Source organism: Erinaceus europaeus, chromosome 9, assembly GCF_950295315.1.
Source record: "Erinaceus europaeus chromosome 9, mEriEur2.1, whole genome shotgun sequence".
In the NCBI taxonomy this organism is placed as follows: domain Eukaryota; kingdom Metazoa; phylum Chordata; class Mammalia; order Eulipotyphla; family Erinaceidae; genus Erinaceus; species Erinaceus europaeus.
Window position 1 is genome coordinate 119,674,582 of NC_080170.1, and position 20,744 is coordinate 119,695,325.

General features: G+C 49.2%; 1 protein-coding gene across 1 annotated transcript; it reads left to right on the plus strand.

Annotated features, from left to right (window-relative positions):
- The first annotated feature begins 331 nt into the window (after window positions 1-331).
- Window positions 332-3,090, plus strand: OLIG2 (oligodendrocyte transcription factor 2). Its single transcript, XM_007519709.3, has 2 exons — window positions 332-528; window positions 1,414-3,090. Exon 2 carries the CDS (start codon window positions 1,484-1,486, stop codon window positions 2,405-2,407), a length of 924 nt encoding a protein of 307 aa, XP_007519771.1. The 5' UTR covers window positions 332-528; window positions 1,414-1,483; the 3' UTR covers window positions 2,408-3,090.
- The last annotated feature ends 17,654 nt before the right edge of the window (window positions 3,091-20,744 follow it).

The following is a 20,744-nucleotide window of genomic DNA, read 5'->3' on the forward strand; positions in this document are numbered from 1 at the left end:
GTCCCGCTTTCCCCAGCAAGGACACCCCCCCCCCCAATTCGGGGAGGTGGGGGTGGCAACAATGTTCCTCTACCCCTAAGTCCCAAGTCCACTCGCCCCTGGGTCCAGACCCAGCGCGCCTGCTCTCCCAGCCCCAGGGCGCCTTGCTGGGCTCCCGCGTCCCTCCTCCTCCGGTCCCCCTCCATCACCCCGCTAGAATCTGGGGGCGGCGCCCGCCCATTGGCTGCGCGCGGGGAGGAGGCGTGCGCCCAGCCGGGCGACTTTCATTGAGCGGAATTAGCCGGGTGACATCAGCTCCCCAGCCCCGGGCGGGGCCAACTCATTGGCGCGGCCTCCGCTCCGGGCCCCGCACATCGTCCCCCGCCCCCGCCGCGGCCACCACCGCCACCACCGCGACCGCGGGGCTATAAAACCCGGCAGCGCCGGGCGAGGTGCGGGTGCTCAGAGGCGAGCGGCAAGACAGCAGCGCCCCGGGCTGGCGTCTGCGCTGCGGCTTTGGGGAGCAGCCCCCCTCGAACAGCCTCCGCAGTAAGTGTCCCCGCCCCCCTTTCCACGCACCCCCCATCACCTCCCAGGGACCCCGGAGGGGGTGGGGTGGAGAGTGTGATGGGAGGGGTGGGGTGACCCCCCTGCTGGTCTCTCAGAGCTGCGCGGCTTCGCTCACGCCCGCCCCAGGCTCAGCGCAGCACCCTTCTGCTCCCCGATCTGCTCAAGTGCTGGTGGGTGGCGAGCTCGCCCCCGCGCCTCCGGGCTCTCTGCGTAGGATGCGGGGTTCAGCGCACGCTCCTGGTGCGGTTTGTGCGCGAGTGTTTGCAGCGCGGGGTCCTCTAGAGGGTCAGCCGACGAATCTGGCTGGAGGGATGTAAGCAAAATTGCCAGCCTCCCTGTGTCCCGCTCTCTCCAAGAAAGCGCTCCCCGGTTTCTGCAAACTCCGAAGCTTCAACTTCCCTTGTCTTAACGAAAGATGGAGAAGCGACTGAGTCCCCAGTACCGCCCGGGCTGGACAAACTGGGACTGGTGGCTCATCTCCCTCTCTCCCTCTTCCCTTCTCCCTCCGCCCTCTCTATTCCTCTTACTTCTATCTCTCTTTTCCTCTTCCTCTTCTTTCACTCTTGCTCTCCCTTCTCTCTCCCGCTCTCTACCCTCTGCTTTCTCTCTACCCTGTGCCTTCTCTCTCTCCCCTCTGTCTTCTCTCTCTTTCCCTCTTTTCCTCACTCCCTTTTCTCGCCCTCTCTATCTCTCTTCCTCTTCCGCTTTCCCTCTCCCTTTCCCCTTCTCCCGCCTCTCTCCTGCCTGAGCGCAGTGGCAGATGGTGAGGTGGGCACGTGGTGACCCCGCTGTAGGGGACAGCCTTCTTTCCTCTGTGACTCACTCTCTGTCTCTCTTGTCTCTGTCTCTCTCGGTTGTGCTCAGCGCAAAAAGGACGCGCGGGAGTGACAAGCCAGAGCGGACCCCGCGACACCTGCCTCTGTCCCCCGGGACCATGGACTCGGATGCCAGCCTGGTGTCCAGCCGCCCGTCGTCGCCGGAGCCCGATGACCTGTTCGTGCCGGCGCGGGGCAAGGGAGGCGGCGGCGGCGGCGGCGGCAGTTTTTCCGGGGGCACCGTGTCCTCATCCACACCCAGCGACTGTCCCCCGGAGCTGAGCGCCGCCGAGCTGCGGGGCGCCCTGGGCGCGGCAGGCGGTCACCCTGGGGACAAGCTGGGCGTGGGCGGCTTCAAGTCCTCCTCGTCCAGCTCCTCGTCGTCCTCGTCGTCGTCGGCTACCAAGAAGGACAAGAAGCAGATGACTGAGCCTGAGCTGCAGCAGCTGCGCCTCAAGATCAACAGCCGCGAGCGCAAGCGGATGCACGACCTCAACATCGCCATGGACGGGCTGCGCGAGGTGATGCCCTACGCTCACGGCCCGTCGGTGCGCAAGCTCTCCAAGATCGCCACGCTGCTGCTGGCCCGCAACTACATCCTCATGCTCACCAACTCGCTGGAGGAGATGAAACGCCTGCTCAGCGACATCTACGGCGGCCACCACGCCGCCTTCCACCCCGCGGCCTGCGGCGGCCTGGCCCACTCCACCGCGCTTCCTGCAGCGGCCGCGGCCGCCGCAGCGCACCACCCGGCGGTGCACCACCCCGTTTTGCCCGCCGCCGCCGTGCCCAGCGCCGCCCTGCCCGGCTCGGGGCTATCATCCGTGCGACCCCCGCACGCTCTGCTCAAGTCCCCCACGGCTGCAGCAGCGGGAGGAGCCCCGCTGGGGGCCGGGGGCGGCGGAGGCGGTGGGGGCGGCGGCTTCCAGCACTGGGGGGGCATGCCCTGCCCCTGCAGCATGTGTCAAGTGCCGCCGCCGCACCACCACGTCTCTGCCCTGGGTGCTGGAGGCCTGGCGCGGCTCACCTCCGACGCCAAGTGAGGCTGGGCTGGCGCTTTCTGGCTGCCTGGGAGGCTACTGGGGGCGCCCCGAGGCTGGGGGAGGACTGGACTGGACTGGACGGCGCCTGGGTGGGGAGGAAACCTGGGAGCAGACACTCAAGGAGGAGGAGGAGGAGGAGGAGGAGGAGATGGAGCACAGGAGCAAGGGCTGGGGGTACAGACCCAGGCAGCCTGGAACTGCACACAGAGAGAGGCGTTCGCACCCTGCAGCCCTCCTGGCTTCAAACAGCACTGGCCTTCCCACTCCCCCACCCCAGTGCATCTTTGCACACAAGGCTGGCACCCCAACCTGCCCCCTGTAACCCTCCAAGACTGTTATCCGGGAAAGCCAGGCTGACCTCCGCATGAACTGAGAGCTTCCTAGCTTGGAGGAGCCTGGAGTGTGCTGGGGACACCCTTGCTTCCATCCTATCCCTGGCCCTGGGAAACTCTTTGGGGCCCCCTTTGGGAAGGGTGGTCCCCTTTGGAGGGGGCCCCCTTTGGAGTCCCCTGGAAGCTGGTACCAGAAGCACTTGAAGGCCCCTCGATGACTAGCATTTCAGTGGGGTCTCTGCGGACACCTACAAACTTTCCAGAACTGTCTCCGTTCCTCTCTGTCGCTCCCCTTTGGTCTGGGGGTGGGTTTGTGGTTTCCTAATAAATCTGTCCATGTCCCTTTCTGAACAGTCCGAGCAAGCTTTATATCAGGATGGTCCTAACAGGCCACCTTGGGGATCACTGGAATAAACACCAAACTGTGGACTTCGGGGTGGGGTGGGTGGGTTTTTGTTCTTTTAAAATAGAATCTGTCCCTTTCCCCTTTACTCTTCCTGTCTCTTGAAAACACACACACACACACACACACACACACACACACACACACACACACACACGTTTCGGCTTGAGAAAATTCAAAGACCATTGCTGTGACTAGAGCTTGGGTTATTGGGGGGTGAGGGTGGGTGGGTGGTGGGGTGATTCTGCTGACTTTTTCATTCTTTTCCTAGGGTTTGTAAATAGAAATATCCCACCCCCCCCCACCATGAGGTAAGTGTGTGGTGCTCAACTGTCTGCTCATGTGACTGCCAGCTCGAGTCTGAGCTGGGTTCCCTTTTGCTATCACTATTAACATGACAACCCCCCCCCCACACACACACACACACACACGTGGCTGCCCGAGCAGCAAGCCTTGCAACCCCGGTTCCTAAACACTACCCTAAACCCCCAGCAGCCCACCGCTGTCCCCTGCAGAGAGTGTATCTATCATCTGTTTTATTTTTGTAAAAAGAGAAAAAAAGTGCTAAATAATATTTATTACTTGTTTGGTTTCAAAAGAACAAAAAAAAGAAATAAATGATCGCGTGTTGAGATTTTAAATAAAACGTAAAACCGGGCGTTTTCACAGGGCGGATTGTGTTTGGGGAGCCTCTCGTGGGGGTAAGGGTGAGGGCAAAATTTTGAGCTTTGGGAGACGATTGGGGGTGGGTGGTTGTGGCCCAGGAGAAAGATCGGAGGATGTTCGCTTCACCTCCTTCTCCAGCTACCCTCCCCGACCAGTCCTGAACACTGAGGGGAGGGAAAAGTGTGACCACTGATTTCTCCTTACTCTCTTTTCTAACCCGGAACAGCTTATTTATTTATTTATTTTTGTTTATTTATTTATTTATTTATTTATTTATTTTAGCTTGAAGATTTAGTTGAAACTGTACTTCCAGAGCACTGGTACTTTCGTGTTCTGGCGTGTAACACTTAAGAGAGATTCAGGATGAACTTATTTTTCTAATCTTTTGCTCTCTGTTCAGGAAGAAGGATCCATGAACTGTGCTGACTTTAGTTTTTCAGCCCATTTTCCCTTCAACATTCGGGCATCAAGCACAGAACTTCCGAGGACCCCTGGCCTTGGGTCCTCTCCCAAACTCTATCTTTGGGGGCCCCTAGCAGAAGATCCTTGAACAACCCTGCATACACTGGGTTTCCCTAGCTGGGAACGATCTCTTTCTTTTTCCTTCCTTTCTTCCTGTTGGTAATCAATTTTTTTTTTGCATTAGTGATTTAATATTGATTTGCAACATTAAAACATTATTTATAAAAAAGAAACATTGACAAAACCATAGGATAAGAGGGGTACAGCTTCACACAATTCCCACCACCAGAACTTCATATCCCATCCCCTCCCCTGATAGCTTTCCTATTCTTCAACCCTCTGGGAGTATGGACCCAAGGTCATTGTGGGATGCAGAAGGTGGAAGGATTTACAACATTTTAAGATAATGGAGGTATAATTCCACACCTTTCCCACCACCAAAGTTCTGTGTTCCTATCCCCTCCACTGGAAACTTCAGATATGGGTCACAGATATGGGTTGACTATTATTTCATTTTTATGGGGGCAGGTTTTGCTCTTCTGCACTGGGCCCCAGTTCAACCTCCCAGTCCCCATGTGGCTCTGGGGCATCCTGGGGCCTCAGTGGGACTTCTATTGCTAGCATCCAAGATATGAGAGATTGTCCCCAATCTTCTCCTTCCACTCTCATGGCCTCCAAGAGATCTGCTGGCCCCAGGGCTCAGGGCACTGTGCCCTCTCCTCAATTAAAAAAAATTTTTAATTTATTTGTTATTGGATAGAGACAGAGAAATTGAGAGAGAAGGGGGAGATAGAGAGGAAGAGAGACAGAGAGACACCTGCAGGCCTGCTTCACAGCCTGTGAAGCGACTCCCCTGCAGGTGGGGAGTGGGGGGCTTGAACCGAGATCCTAACCGGTCCTTGCACTTTGTGCCATGTGTGCTTAACCCACTGTGCTACCGCCTGACTCCCTCTCCTCCATTATTTAACTGGACAACAAATAACACACAAACGAAGCCTTTGGGGGTGGTGTGTATGTTGGAGGCGGTGGTCCTGGGTGCAGGGACAAGCAGAATGACTCAAGTGCATTGGGGGGGGGGGAGTGGCTTCCAGGACTGCTAGCAAGGGACATGGGATAGGAACTGGTCCTCCCATTTCCATGGACCCGGCTAAGAGTTCCCGGGATGGGCCACTGGATCCTTTTTTTTTTTTTTTTCCTTGGGGGGGGGGAGGGGTCATTGGATTCTAAATGCTTCCCTCTACCCAAATCTGGAGAAATGTTTGTCTGCCTGTCTGTCTGACTGTAGGACAGGATTCACCTGACCAGCCACCAGAACTCCCTCTTTTAAGGGATCACCTCAGAGTCCCTCCCCAAATCCTAGAAAGCAAAAGACTCCCCATGTGCCAACTTCTCTTGTCATTTCTAAGTTCTTATCATAGACTTTGCCCTGTAGGGAGGGTGGTGAGAGACTCTTGGGGGGAGGGCGCTCAAGACTCGTAAGGGGCTTAAGACATCTATGGGGGGGCCAGGCCCTCTCCTGTCACCTTTGCTGCACATGTGTAAGGGTGACCAGAGTCAGGCTTAATTGGCTACTGGGTTCCTGGCTGCTGCTTGGGTCTCAGCCCTGCAGGGGACAGCAACCTGGAACAGGCTACTTTCCTCAGGTTTGAGATTGCAGCTGGTACTCCAGCTAGACCCCAAAACTCAACCCCTTTACTCAGTCAGAGAGGTGGATAACGATGGGGGCCAACCCAAGTCACACATCCATACATACTTCCTCTCTTTCTTAGGGGGCATTGCTGCAATTTGTGGAATGGGGGTACACTGAGTGATGGAGCTAGGAGGAGCCCAGAGACCAGTCCGAGTATGTATGGGTGCTCAGAATAGTGGGTGAAGGAGACCAGAAGAGGAGCCCCCACATTTATGGAAGGCTGAGAGGTCTTTACATCACTGAGCTAGTGGCTTTTTTGTATGCTCTGAATCCATCCCATTTCTCACCATACTCTCTAAGGATGCTGCTACAATGACTCCATTTTACTGGTGGGGAAACTGAGGCACAAGGAGGATCAAGGGTTCACCCAGAGCCACAGTGAGACTGTGGAAGTCCAGGTCTCCAAGGTCACCTATCTCTGTCCACCACCCTCCTGGCACTAGGGCAATGCCCAGACTGTGGTTCAGCCCCCAGCCTGGCCAATCCTCCAACACTTGTACCCACCCACCCACATCCTAGCTGTCCCCAGGTCCCCTATCCTCAGTCTCTCCATCTTCTCTTTGCCACCTGGGCTAGAGGCGCAGGACCAGAGCAGGTGAGTCTGGGAGGCCACCCTCAGTATCCCAAAACTACTGCCCTGCTCCCCTGCTGGCCAGGCAGTCCGCACTTCCTGCATGGGCTAGATGTCACGCGACTTCCCAGGAACTACTCTGTGCTTTGCTGTTGAGGGGATGCCCTCACCAAAGTGGAAGTGTGCACTGGTGCTGGGGACCCCAAGACTGCAGGGCCTGAGTCCACTGGTTAGGGGAGAGTTGGGGTCCACAGGGAGGTTGGGGTCCCCAGACAGGGAAGTGGGCACACCTGCTGTCCCTAAGTACCTCTGGTGCCCTGGAGTCTGGGATCAAGCATTTGCCCCCACACCCCTGCTGAGCCTCTGAGACTGAGGGAGCTGGAGGCCTGCATGCATTTATCTTATCTCAGGGTTGGGGTAGGGGTGAAGGTGAAGGGTGGGAGGGTGCCCTTAGCTTTCTCTCAGTCTTCTCAGTCTAGCTGTCTGCCTCTGGCTCCCCCAACCCCAAACTTCTAGCTCTTCTGGGCTGCACTGTGGAGAAGGGTCGGGGACTTCTCCCAGGCTCTCAGTGGGACCCTCTGGCCCTGCTTCAGTTTCCTCATCTGTAGAAGGCAGCCAGGCTGAGTGATTTCCCCCAAGCTCCCTACACTCCAGGACTTTTCCCCCAGGGTACCTGAGAAGAGTCCTGGGAGCCCCTGGCCCTGGGAGACAGTGTGGTGGGTGGGAACAGCTCTCCTGGGTTTCCTATGTACTGTTTCCCAAGGTCTCATCCCTAGCATTGCCTATGCCTGGATATAGTAGTAAAATTACTTATTTTATTAATGATATTAATTTTTATTTTATTAGCGATACTTTATTAAATTCATTATAATTATAATAAACATAACTACTGATAATTTATTTGCTATTAATGACTTTATTTTATATACTTAAAAAGTAAAAACAAAGAAAAAAGCAGGTGCACTGTATCCTGCCTGAGTGTGATATGTATTCCACTCATTATTCACACTGGAAATAGATGATTTTCCCAGGAACAACTATTGATAAAAATCAAGTAGCTTTAAAGAATATATTTTATTTGTTTATTTAACAGATAGATTGAGAGGGAATGGGGAGACTGGGAGAGAGACAGAGAGAAAGCTGTAGCACTGCTTCACCACTTGTGACGCTTCCCGGCTGCAGGTGGGGAGTGGGGGCTTGAACCTGGGTCCTTGCCCATCGTAACATGTGCATGAAACCAGATGTGATATGACTTGACCCCAAGTCAAGAAGTTTTCTCTTTGAGTTTGTGTTCAAGGACTCTTATTGCTGTTATCAAACAACCCACATTCCTCTAAAAGACAGCAGCCAGATGGTTTCACTTATCTGTGAAACATAAAGAATTAAAATACATGAGCTTGTAAAAAAAAAAAGTAACCAAACTGTTGATAAAACTTTGTGAAAACTATGAGGGAATATGGAAAGGTGAGCACACTAGGTAGGGTGAGGAACTCTATGCCTGCAATCTTTTGGTTTTATAAGCCTTTATTAAATCAAGAATTTAATTTAATTTACCATATTTTTTGTCACCAGGGTTATTTCTAAGGTGCACTGCCTGCACTATGAATTCACTTCTCCTGATGGCCATATTTTCTTTTCATTTCTTTTCTTTTTTCTATTTTATTTGCTAGGAATGAGAGAAATTGAGAGGGGTGGGGGAGATAGAGATGAAGAGAGAGAGATACCTACAGACCTGTTTCACTGCTCTTGAAGCTTTCCTCCCTGAAGGTGGAGAGCTGGGCCTCGAACCCTGGTCTTGCACATGGTAATGAGTGCTTTCAACTAAGTGTGCTACTGCCTGGCTGATCCCCTAAAATAATAATAAGAAAACAATGAAAGGTAAGACCATGAAAGCATGGATCAACAGTGGGAGAGCATGGAGGACTCAGGGAATTTTCTGGAGTGTGGGGAGGGAGACAGCAGGCTGAGAATTGTGTGCTGACAGGGGACCTGGAGACCTAGAGACTGAGAAGCCTGCCTGTCTCCTCCCAGGGGAGAGCTGGTTTTAGACTTGGACAGACCCTACAGGGAACCGGCAAAGAAGACCTTCCAAAGACTCTGTCTAGTCTGATGTTGATGGAATAATGAACAGTAGCTCTGGACAGTGATGCCACTTTGAAGAGAAAATGGTGCAGTCCCAGCTGTGACAAGGTCTGGCGACTGCCAGATCTGAGCCCTTCTGGGTTTTACTTGGACCCCCAAAGAGCAATATGTAGGTCATGGGGGTAATGGTTGAAACCCAAGGATAGTAGAAGGACAGCTGGAAGTAGGATGACCTGGAAGTAGGATGCCTGGGTTGGGCTCCCCCAGTTGTGTGACCTTGAACAAGGGATGTGGGTTTTCTGGGCGTTGGCCTCCCACAGCTGTGTAATGGATTGATATGAGGACCACCACCCACACCAGGCTTCAAGGAGACCTCTGGTCTTGGGCGTGTTTACTGGGGCAGCATCTTGCTGAGTCTTCTGGGAGGTCCTCTGGGGAAGTGACCCTCAGCCACATGACCTGCCTCAGAGCACAGAAGTGAAAAAAGGCCAGCACTCCACATAGAAACCAGACTTGAGTCCTTCTAGTTCTGGCCTCTGAGCCAGGATCAGAGGAATACATTGGAGGCAAAGCTGCCAGTGAGGTAAAAATCCTCATCTTACTGTCTCCTCCATCCTTGGGGAGAGCCTTCCTGTTCAGGGCCTGGCCTGTGGCTCTCAATGCCCATACAGGGGGTCAGCTGGCAGGAAAGGGAGCTTCCTGCTCTACAGGGAGAACAGGTGGAGGAAGACTCCTGGGAATTGGGCTAGGGGCTCTTAGCTACATCTTGATCTGCACTGCCCAGCCCCTGCAGTACTAATAATTGCATAAGGTGCTGGAGTACTTCCAGGCTTAGCCAGGCTGGGCAAGAAATGACATCATGCAGCTGGGCAGAAAATGAGATCATGCAACTGGACAGGAAGTGACATCATGCAGCTGGGCAGGAAATGACATCATGTAGCCAGAAAATGACAGAGGGGCAAGGAACACAGATGGCCATTAATTCCCCAAGACCAGCGCAACTTGGGGGGGGGGGTTGCTCCTCTTTCCCTCTTCCAGTGACCTCTGTTCCCTCTTCTTCTCAATATCACCCACACTAGGAAGGATCAGGGCGAGGCTCCTGCCTACCTGCAGAACTGTTGGGTTTCACCCACATTACTCTCTGAACCCACAAGTGCCTTCCTACTCACACCTCCTTTCAGTTTGTTTGAGCAGAGAGGATTCTCCCATAGTGTGTCATTAATCACTGGTCGCTACCAGTCCTGTGACACTGCCCACACTGTGTGAACTCCACCTGCCTAGTTCCAAAGTGTCTCCTCCCCTTCCTCAGTGGCTCCCAGGAAACCACCAGACTGCTTTCTATTTAGATCTGTGGCTTTCCCATTGTACAAATGTTATGTAAAGACACTCACACACATTTCGGGTTTCTCCCACTGAACACCAAGTTTTGAAGGCTCACCTGTCCTGTAGCGTGGATTAGTATTTCATTCCTGGGCAAGACTGAATAATACTCCATTGGTGTATGTGCATGCCACATTTCTGTTTATCTGCTTCTCAGATGACAGTCTCAGTCATTGCTGAGTAACTCCATAAGCCCTCGCATACAGCCTATATGGTGAAGAGGATGGTTAGGAATTAGAAGAAAAAAAAAGTCTAGGTCTCCGAGCAGGCTGGAACTACTCATCTGCAAAGAACAATGCTTGGCAAGACTATTTCAAGGCAGATGCTCCGTGAAGAATTTCTACAGACTCTGAAATTGATAGTAGGAAGAATCCATTGTGCTTTCTATCAGTCAAAACTCTGGGTCAGGGACCCTATAATAATAAGAAGTGTCTTCAGGCTTGGAGAGCACCCCTGCCTCACCCCTACCACATCAAGTTTTAGAGAAGTCTGAACTTGGTGAGAAGCTTGGTCAAAGTGGGTAGTGTTTTGTGTGCTACTCCCTTATTGAATCTGCAGTCTGATTCTTCTCCACTGTGATTTGGTGATGAAATAGGTCTCATGATGACACTGTTAAGAGTCCCATCTTAAGGAACTAGATGGTGGCACACATAGTTGAGCACACACATCAAAATGTGCAGATACTCAGGTTCAAGCCCCCGCTCCCCATTTGCAGGGGGGAAGCTTCACAAGTGATGAAACAGTGCTGTAGGTCTCTCCTCTCTCCTTCCTTCAATTTCTCAGTTCCTATAAAATAAATCAAATGAAAAATCAAATGAAAAATAAATCATACATATATGTATACCTTTTTTAAAGAGTCACATTTTAGGGACCATTTAGAGATTAAGCAGATAAAGCAAATGCTTAATTATACTTGAGGCCCTGGTTTCTAACCCTGGAACCACATGGGAGCACTATGGACAGCACCAAGGAGACCCCATCAGTGGTCTCTCTCTCTCTCTCTCTCAAGTAAAGTTGAATCAGATAGATGAGTAGTTTCATGCATGTATGTGATACTGGTCTTATTCCCAAGCACCATGTTCAAAAATATTTTCAGAAGTGGACAGTAGGGGCTGGGCTGTGGTGTACCTGGTAGAGCACACATGTTACAATGCACAAAGACCCCAGTTCAAGTTTCCAGTCCCTGCCTGCAGGGAGGGAGCTTCATAAAAGGTGAAGCAGGTCTATCGCTCTGCCTCTGCCCCACCCTTCCTTCTCAATCTCCCTCTGTCGCTATTCAAAACAAACAAACAAACAAATAAATATCTAAAATGGAAAAAGTAAGAAAGAGAAGAAGAAAGAGGAGGAGGAGAAGTAGTCGTGGTGGACCTTAAATTTGATTGTGAGGATTCAATATAAACCCTCAGGTAAGGGCTTAACACACAAGGAACACCTGCTGTCTGTCCCATCTGCTGCAGGTTGGGGACACTCTGAGAAAAATTAGTGACATCTTTGTTGTCTCTTTAGAGCTTTGAGACGAATCCTGATGAGTGGAGCATGGCTCCCTGATCTTTTGGAATCAAACCTGCTAGGGAAGCTGCCACTATCTCAAGAAGATCTGACATTTCTTTTTTGGAATGCAGAAGCTTAGTAAACTGAAACAACCCCACCTTGCCCCTTTGCAGTGCTCCTCTCTTACCATGGAACTTCCAGTCCCTTTTCTTTCCTCTTTACTCTACATGTGCGTTCCACTGTGTACTTGTTCAGTGTCTGTTCCCAGTGGAACACAAGCTCCCTGGAGGCAGACATCTTTTGTTCATCCTGACCCCTCATGTCCAGTCCACAGGAAGTGCCCAGTCAGTGTTCACTGAGTGACTGGAATGAATGTACACTTTTTTTTTTTTTTTTTTTGCCACAGCCCCTTTCTTAACTAGAGTGGGAGAGGCCTGAGGTTTTGCTGGGACTCCCACACAAGAAAACACACAAGCAGAATCTTACTCTGTGAAGTCTGCTGTTCAACTCCAAATGCTTTGTAGAAAGCTGGTAAGTCTTGAAATTGGTCTACTGGTCCTGGGTTGAGAGGTGAATTAGTCACGATCCAAGATAATTTATTATTTGAGAGCAACTAATATGTTAAAGCTTCAGTATTTCTTATTTTGAAAACAGGGCACTTACACTGCTTAAGCTTTGGCTTAAGGAGGTGCCAGGGATTGAACCTGGAACTGTGGAGATTCAGGCATGAAAGCCTTTTGCATTACCATCACGCTAGTTCCCTTACCCAAAGCTGCAACAGGTTTCACATTATTAGGACTCCAACATTTCTCCAGCTTACTGAAGTCACAGCAACCTCCCAATTAATAGAGCTGTGGCATTCCCCACTGTTTTCCTGAGTCCCTGGGGTGAGTCACTGCACACAACTAGCATTCCGACCTTGAGGTCTACGACTGACCTTAAATTAAATGGATTCATACTTGGGCAATTTGTTTGAATCCTCTAGGGGGCTAATTCTCTGGGTTAAAACAGAGGGAGAGAGAGATTGATTCATTTTGATCAGTCTTTCCAATGAGAAACATGTCAAAAAGAAGGAGAAGGAGGGAGGGGAAGGAGAAAGAAGAGGAGGGGTGGGGAGGACATGAAGGAGGAGAAGTAGAAGGGGAAGAGGGAAAAGGAGAAGGAAAAGAACAAGGAGGAGGAAGCAGGAGGAAGAAGAAAGAAGAAGGAGGAAAGGAAGAAAGAAGAGAGGTAGAAGGAGAAGAAGGAGGAGGAAGATGAGGTGGAGAAGGAAGAGGGAGGAGAAGGAGGAGAAGGAAAAGGAGGAGGAGGTGGAGAGAGAGGAGGAGGAGAAGGAGGAGAAATAGCCGAAGGGAAAGAAGGAGGAAGAGGGAAAAGAAGAAAAAGAAGAAAGAAGGAGGAGGAGGAGGAGGAGGAGGAGGGAAGATCATTATCTTTTGGCAAATTCAAGACTCTTATAAAGTACCCACAGACTGAGAAGATTATGGCAGGGGGGTGGCGGGGGGGGGGCAGTTGAAGCTATGAGGGCTGGCTGTCACTTTTCCATCCAGACAGCTGGTGTAAACCTTCACATTAAATATCTTCAGGAAAAAAAACAAAAACAAACAAACAAACAAACAAAACCCCCTCAGCGATTGTATTGATCTCCAAATGCAAAAGTGGCCCTTTGTTGAGGTCGGCTGAACTCAGGCAGCCGGAGAACAATGTCCAGTCTGCTGGTGGGCCATGTGCTTGTGTGCTCATGCATTACAGCCTGTGACAGATGGCTGGGGTTCGGCCGGCGCCTGCCTGGGTCAGGCTGCGGAGCCCAGGCCTGCCTCCCAGCCCTACCTTGTTAGCCAGACACTGCTTCTCCTCAGAGATACTGGGGGGTGGGCAGCCGTGCCCCCTCTGCATGTGTCAGACACCAGGCCTCAGCACAGGGGCACAGGGGTGCTGATTAGGGGCTGACAGTCTCCTGTTGGAAGCGTAAAGCAGCACTGCAGAAGTGTGTTCCTGCAATCAGATGTGGCAGGAAGGGAGACACTTGCTACACCGTCCAGCTCATGGGCCTGGTTCCCAGTTTCTATCTTCCCCTTTGCCTGGTGTCTAGTTTCTATTTTTCATTTGTGGGAGGGGAGAGGTGCTTACTTCTTTTTCAATTTTTTATTATCATTTTCTCTTTTTATATGTTGAATTTTTAAATATTATTTATTCTTTATGGATAGAGACAAAGAGAAACTGAGAAGGGAGGGGGAGATGGAGAGGGAAAGAGAGAGACACTAGTAGGCCTGCTTCACCATTCGTGAAGCTATCCACGTAGAGGTGGGACTAAGGACTTGAACCTGGGTCCTTACACACTGTTATGTGTGCGCTTAACCAGGTACGCCACTGCCTGGCCCCTTATCTTTATTTATTTATTGGATAGAGGCAGTCAGATATTGAGGGGGAAGAGGAAGATAGAGGAGAGAGACTGAGAGAAACCTGCAGCACTGCTTCACCACTCATGAAGCTTCCCACTTCCCTGCAGGTGGGGAACAGGGGCTTGAACCCAGGTCTTTGTGTACTGTAACATGTACGCTCAACCAGGTACAACACCATCTACCCCACTTGGGTGGGGGTTCACAACTCCTTTATCTCCCTTTCCTTTTGAGGAGCTTGTCTTCTCTTACTCTTGCATGTTCAGTGAATCACAAAGGGAAGGAAGTAACCCCACTTTTCACACACAAACAGAACTGGAGCCGGAGTCTCTGGCCAGCATGGAGAGGCCACTGCTCCCTGGGACACACCTGACCTAGCTCTGCCCCCTCAGAGCACAGGGTGACACCCTAGACCAGAAAGGATGACAAACTCTGACACCCCAACTCTCTGAAATAGACAAATGCACACAGGAGAACTGGTCTGCAGGGCAGGTATAAGTCTCCTAGTGCTTGGGGGTGGGCAGGGGGCTGCACCTGCAAGCTGCCATGTACCCCAATCTCTCCAGCTTTCTGGAATACCCAGCTTTCCTTCTGTTGTTGTTGTTGTTCTTCTTATTATTATTATTGGACAATTGTGCTGTTTCTAGGAGAGGGAGGACACAGATGGCTCAGGAAAGTATTGTCAACACCATATAGGGTTAGGGGACACTGGAGTCAGGTGAATTCTACCTGGAAAAGAAGCTGGGGAGGCTGGAGACAGAGGAGGCCGTGGAAAGGAGAATGGGAGGCATTACTATGATTATTAAGCTTACTTTAAAAATCATTTTTTGAACATTACTGAGAGGCTAAAATTCACAAAAAGGAGAACGGTTAGTAACTAGGTCTGGCGATTGATATTTTTTTGGAGATTTTTTACTTCTTTATTTTGCTTTAAGAGTGTTTTTTTTTAAACTTTTTAAAATATTTATTTTATTTATTTTTTCCCTTTTGTTGCCCTTGTTGTTTTATTGTTGTAGTTATTATTGTTGTTGTCGTTGTTGGATAGGACAGAGAAATGGAGAGAGGAGGGGAAGACAGAGAGGAGGAGAGAAAGACAGACACCTGCAGACCTCCTTCACCGCCTGTGAAGCGACTCCCCTGCAGGTGGGGAGCCGGGGTTCGAACCGGGATCCTTATGCCGGTCTTTGTGCTTTGCGCCACCTGCGCTTAGCCCGCTGTACTACAGCCCGACTCCCAAGAGTGTTTTAAAGCACCTATCCACCATTCCTATTGTTGCATAAGAGAGAAAAACAATTTAACACAGTCTTTTTATTTCTCTCTGCCAAGAACTAGGAAAAAATAGTACTCAAAGTTCAGTATTAATATATAGATCCATTTTCAAATCTTTTCAACTAGGTTACACATTCTGTCAGAGAGAGAAAGAGATAGAGACAGAGATAGAGAGAGAGACAGAGATAGAGAGAGAGATAGAGAGAGAGAGGGAGGAGAGAGAGAGAGGAAGGAGAGAGAGAGAGAGAGAGAGAGAGAAAGGGATCACCGCACAGCAGATTCCTTCACTGTGGTGCGGCTGGGGCTCGAACCTGAGTCACAGGCATGGCAAAGTAGATCCCTACCTAGCCCACTTTGCTCACTCTTAATAGTCTTCCTCTTCCTTTCCTTTCTCTCCCACCCCTTTCTTCATCTCCCTCATCTCCTTCTCCCTCGTCTCCATTTTTCACACAGATGTATCCTCAGCTTGCCCATCAGGGATGCTCACCAAAGATAGGATCAAATCAAGCCTGACAGGAAGAAGAGTGGTGCTTTAACAAATGACATACTGAATAGCCATCCTGTGAAAGCTCAAAAGTTGATCATGGTGGGGAGTGTTAAGTCAGTGGTGTTAAGGCATCAAATCTTCTGTCATCCTTGTGACATCTCTTCTGGTACCTTCTGCTTTATCTTCCTATCTCCAAGATTTCCTCCTGTCCTTCTCAGACTAACACCTGTGTCCGCCAAGCTAGCCCTGATCTCAACAGAAGTATGCCTACTAGCTATCTACAAAACGGAGACCCGCCCCAACACTTCATCTGCAGTATTCCAGCCTTTAGGTTCATGATTAGTGAACAACTTGTTTGGATTTATACGTGAACTCTTTTTTCAGCCACTGGGTTCCAGATGCTACCATGATGCCAAACAGACTTCCCTGGACAGACAACCTCACCAATGTGTCCTGGAGCTCTGCTTCCCCAGAACCCTGCCCCACTAGGGAAAGAGAGAGGCAGGCTGGGAGTATGGATCGACCTGTCAACACCCATGTTCAATGGAGAAACAATTACAGAAGCCAGACCTTCCACCTTTTGCATCCCACAAAGACCCTGGGTCCATACTCCCAGAGGGTTAAAGAATAGGAAACCTATGAAGGGAGGGGATGGGATACGGAGTTCTGGTGGTGGGAATTGTGTGGAGTTGTACCCCTCTTATCCTATGGTTTTGTCAATGTTTCCTTTTTAGAAATAAATAACAAATTAAAATATTTTTTAAATTTTAGATAGAGATGAGGAGACGGAGAGGAAGTTTCATCCTTATGACTGATGAGAAAGGCCCCATAGCACTGCTTCACCACTTGTGAAGCTTCCCCTTTGGGTGGGGACTGGGGGCTTGAACTGGGGTCCTTATGTATTGTAACAAGTGTGCTCTACCAAGTGTGCCAACACCTGGCCCCAGAAGGTTATATCAGTGAGGATACTGTAGCCACAAGAGTAACTTAGATAAAGATAAAGACTGGGAGATGGCTTAAGGGTGGTGTACAGATTTAACAAATTATTACATATGGCACAGAGTTTCACTTAATGCAGAGAGAGAGGGAGGAACACTGAGAGAGAGACATACACACACACACACACAGAGAGAGAGAGAGAGAGAGAGAGAGAGAGAGAGAGACCAGAGTACCTTTCAAGTACATGTAGAGCTGGGGATCAAACTAGGAAGCTCAGGCATTCAAGTCCAATCCTCTACCAGCTGAGCTATGCCCCCCAACCACAGTGGCTTGCAGATTTGAGGCTATAGAAGACCCAAGTTCCTTCCCCATTTGGGCTCTGCTATCGGTAACACATAGCCGCCTCCACTGTGGCCAACATGGTGACGCCAAGCCTTGCATCACCATGAGCATGCTCCAGGCAACAGGAATGGGGCAGGGGCAGCCGGGCCCCAGCTTTCTTGGCATATTCAGATGTGGCATATACACTCCTGATCATAATCAGTGCAGGTGAGGCTGGAAAGCGTGGCCTCGATCTGGGCATCTGTGTGTCTGCTAAAACAGCCATCCCCAATGAGGTCAACAAGCTGTCCATGTCTCACAGGACTGAGCTCAGCACCCACACTACCTGAATCGCTATGTGCAAACACCAAGTGTGGGTTGTGGATTGGAAACCATTTTTTTTTCTTAATTTATTTATTATTAGATAGAAACAGAGAAATTCCTTTATGACTAATGAGAGAAGAGAAGCCTGGGCTGTTTTTATTTTGTATTTTTTTATTGAATTAACCATGGTTTATATCATTGTGTGTTTCAGGAGTACTTGCCCATATCTCTTCAAAAACAAGGTGTGACATCTTGTCCACTTAATAGCGCTATTCTGGCTAAGGTTGTACAAACCTTCCCCTCACTCCGTCCAAAGAACTGATGCTCTACAAAGTGAACCATCTCCCCGGTCACTGGACACACCCTTTTATCCTTTTTTCATTTTCAGTGCAGAAGGAGACATAGAGAGAGACTATCATAACACTGAGGTCTCCCCACAGAACATGGCACTTCCTTAAGGTGCTGGGACCCAGACCTGCGCCTCTCACATGACAATGCATGTGTCTAGCCAGATGAATGACCTCCCTTCCCCCCCCCCCCCAAAGTCTATGTTTTAATGTCTCTGAGGCTGACTACAAATAAACCTAGTCTTTGGGTAACAGGGACAGACTTTGCCCAGTGTCAACCAGAAAAGTGCTGCTGGTTTGACAAGGGACTTCAGATGCTCTGCTGAGGGTTAATCAGAGCAACGCTATTTCACTCTGGGCTGGGGGATTCTCTTCTTTTTGGGGGGAGTGGTGGGAGCTGTCTAATTTTTTTGTAGCTACTTTTAAAATTTAGTTTAATTGACACCAGGGTTATTGCTGGGGCTCAGTGCTGGCACTAGAAAGCCACTACTTCTGGTGGCCATTTTTTTTCCTTTTCCCCCTTTTCTAATTTTTATTAGATAGGACAGAGAGAAATTGAGAGGGGAGGGGGAGATAGAGAGGGAGAGAGAAAAATAGATACCTGCAGACTGCCTGCAGGTGGGCAGTGGGGACTTGAACCCAAATCCTTGTGCACAGCAAAGTGTGTGCTCAACCAGGGTGCCACTACCCAGTCTTATCTGTGGGTTGTTTCTTTGTATCCCTGATCTGTTTCATTAAATTCCAGCAGCATCTCACCCCCAGCTGGGGCAGACAAATGTCTCCAGACACTGCCAAATGTGACCTTGGGGACAGAATCACCCCCAGTTGAAAATCCTTGCTGCTTTTCCACTAGACACACTGTGAACCCAGACAAGAAGACAAAAGAGAAATGAATAAGACAAAAGACAAGAAGACAAAAGAGAAATAAATAAGTCAATAAATAAATGGAATTGATAAGGTCAGATATTTAGATCTGAATCCTTCACCATCCTAAACCTCACTCTCAGAGTTCTCATTAGCAAAGAGATTTCACCCCTGGACTCCAACAAATTGATAGAGATGGGGCCATTTTACCTTCTTTTTAAAAATATTTTTAAAAATTTCTTTATTGGTGGATTAATGGTTTACAGTCAACAGTAAAATACACTAGTTTGTACATGCGTAACATTTCTCAGATTTCGACATAACAATTCAACCCCCCACTAGGTCCTCCTCTGCCATCATGTTCAGGGACCTGAACCCGCCCTCGTTCCACCCTGGAGTCTTTCACTTTGGTGCAGCACACCAAACCAGCACCAGTTCTGCTTAGTGTTTTTTATTTTATTTTATTTTATTTTATTAGATAGAGAAAGAGAGAAGCTGAGAGGCGATGGGGCGATAGAGAGACAGAGAGACACCTGCAGCCCTGCTCCACTACTCGTGAAGCTTCCCCCTGCAGGTGGGGGCCAGGGGCTTGAACATGGGTCCTTGCGCACTGTAGTGTGAGAGCTTAACCATATATGCCACTGTCTGGCCCCAGAGACCATTTTACCTTAATAACTCTAGGACTCTTTTTTTTTTTTTTTTTTTGAAACAAGAAAGTGAAAGTCTCTTACATAGAATAAATGTGAAGTTAAATTTTAAAATCCAGAGATCACCTATCTGGTTGTCAGAGAACTCACGAAGCAGTTTTTGTACAGTAAAACATAGGAAAATAGTCATAACTTTTCCAACACCCCAATATAATGCTACAACTTACCGACTGTTGGCTGAATTCAGTAAAACTTTAGCAGGAAAGGCGTACAGTGACCAGGCTCTTAACAGATACTGAGCATTGTCACAGGTGTCCTGATTCAAGGTATTTTCACTCCTATTTCACAGTGAGGAACCAAAAGCCCAAGGTCTCCTGATTTGTGTGTTTCTGAGATGGGATATGAAATTTCATGATCATGAACCTACCCCATCAAACAATACATGGGTTCCCTCTGAATTTCTGTGACTTAAAAAATATATATTGATTTTTAGACTGGTGAAGTAGTGCACTGCTTCGCTGTGTGTGCAACCCAGGTTCAAGCCCAGCCGTACTTCTTTGGTGCTGTGGTCTCTCTCTCTCCCTCTCCTTCTCTCTCTCTCTTTACTTCTCTGTCTCTACCTTAAAAAATATTGATTTTTGGGAGCCGGGCGGTAGCACAAAGGGTTAAGCTCACCTGGCGCAAAGCACAAGGCATAAGGATCCTGGTTCAAGCCCCCGGCTCCCCACCTGCAAGTGTCTGTCTTTCTCCCTTCCTCTCTGGTTTCCCCTCCTCTCTCCATTTCTCCCTGTCCTATCTAACAATGGTGACATCAATAACAACAACAATAATAACTACAACAACAATAAAAAACAAGGGCAACAAAAGGGAAAATAAATAAATAAATATTAAAAATTTAAAAATATTGATTTTCATACTCCCAGAAGGGCAAATGATAGGGAAAGTAAGTCAGAGGGCTCTGAACTCCAATTCCACCAGGACCCAAAGTATTTGTCATCAGGAATCTTGTTTTTATACCATCACTGAAAGGGAAGTGAATTTTGAAAACACCAGAGGAAGCCAGGCATTCTTTCTCTTATCTCAGAGAGAAAAGGGGAAAAAGGAAAGACACCCAGAAGTAGTAAGAGCTATAGAGGTGACTTAGAGAGGAAGTGAAGGCAGGACTATTAACAAGAAATGGGAGACAATATATAAACATAGTTATAGACAGATAGCTATAAAATCAGCCTGTGTCAGTGATCTTGGGAGAACTACTGCAGTTTCCAGTGGAGGGGATGGGGACACAGAACTCTGGTGGCAGGAATTGTATGGAATTTTAGCCCTATTATCTTACAATTCTGTAAATTAATAAAGTCATTAATGAAAAATAAATTTAGGGGCCGGGTGGTGGCACACTTGGTTGAGCGCATGTATTACAATACACAAGGACGCGGGTTCGAGCCCCCGGTCCCCACCTGCAGGGGGAAAGCTTTGTGAGTGGTGAAGCAGGGCTGCAGGTGTCTCTCTGTCTCTCTCCCTCTCTATCAGCCCCCTCCCTCTTGATTTCTGGCTGTCTCTATCCAATAAATAAAGATAATAATAAATAAAAATAAATAACTTTAAAAATACTGATTTTAAATCAACTTTTCATTGGGGCATTATTTTATTTTTAATGATTTATTTA

Excerpts from the sequence above, each read along its gene's own strand:
- OLIG2 (XM_007519709.3), top strand. The coding sequence starts at position 1,484 with ATGGACTCGGATGCCAGCCTGGTGTCCAGCCGCCCGTCGTCGCCGGAG.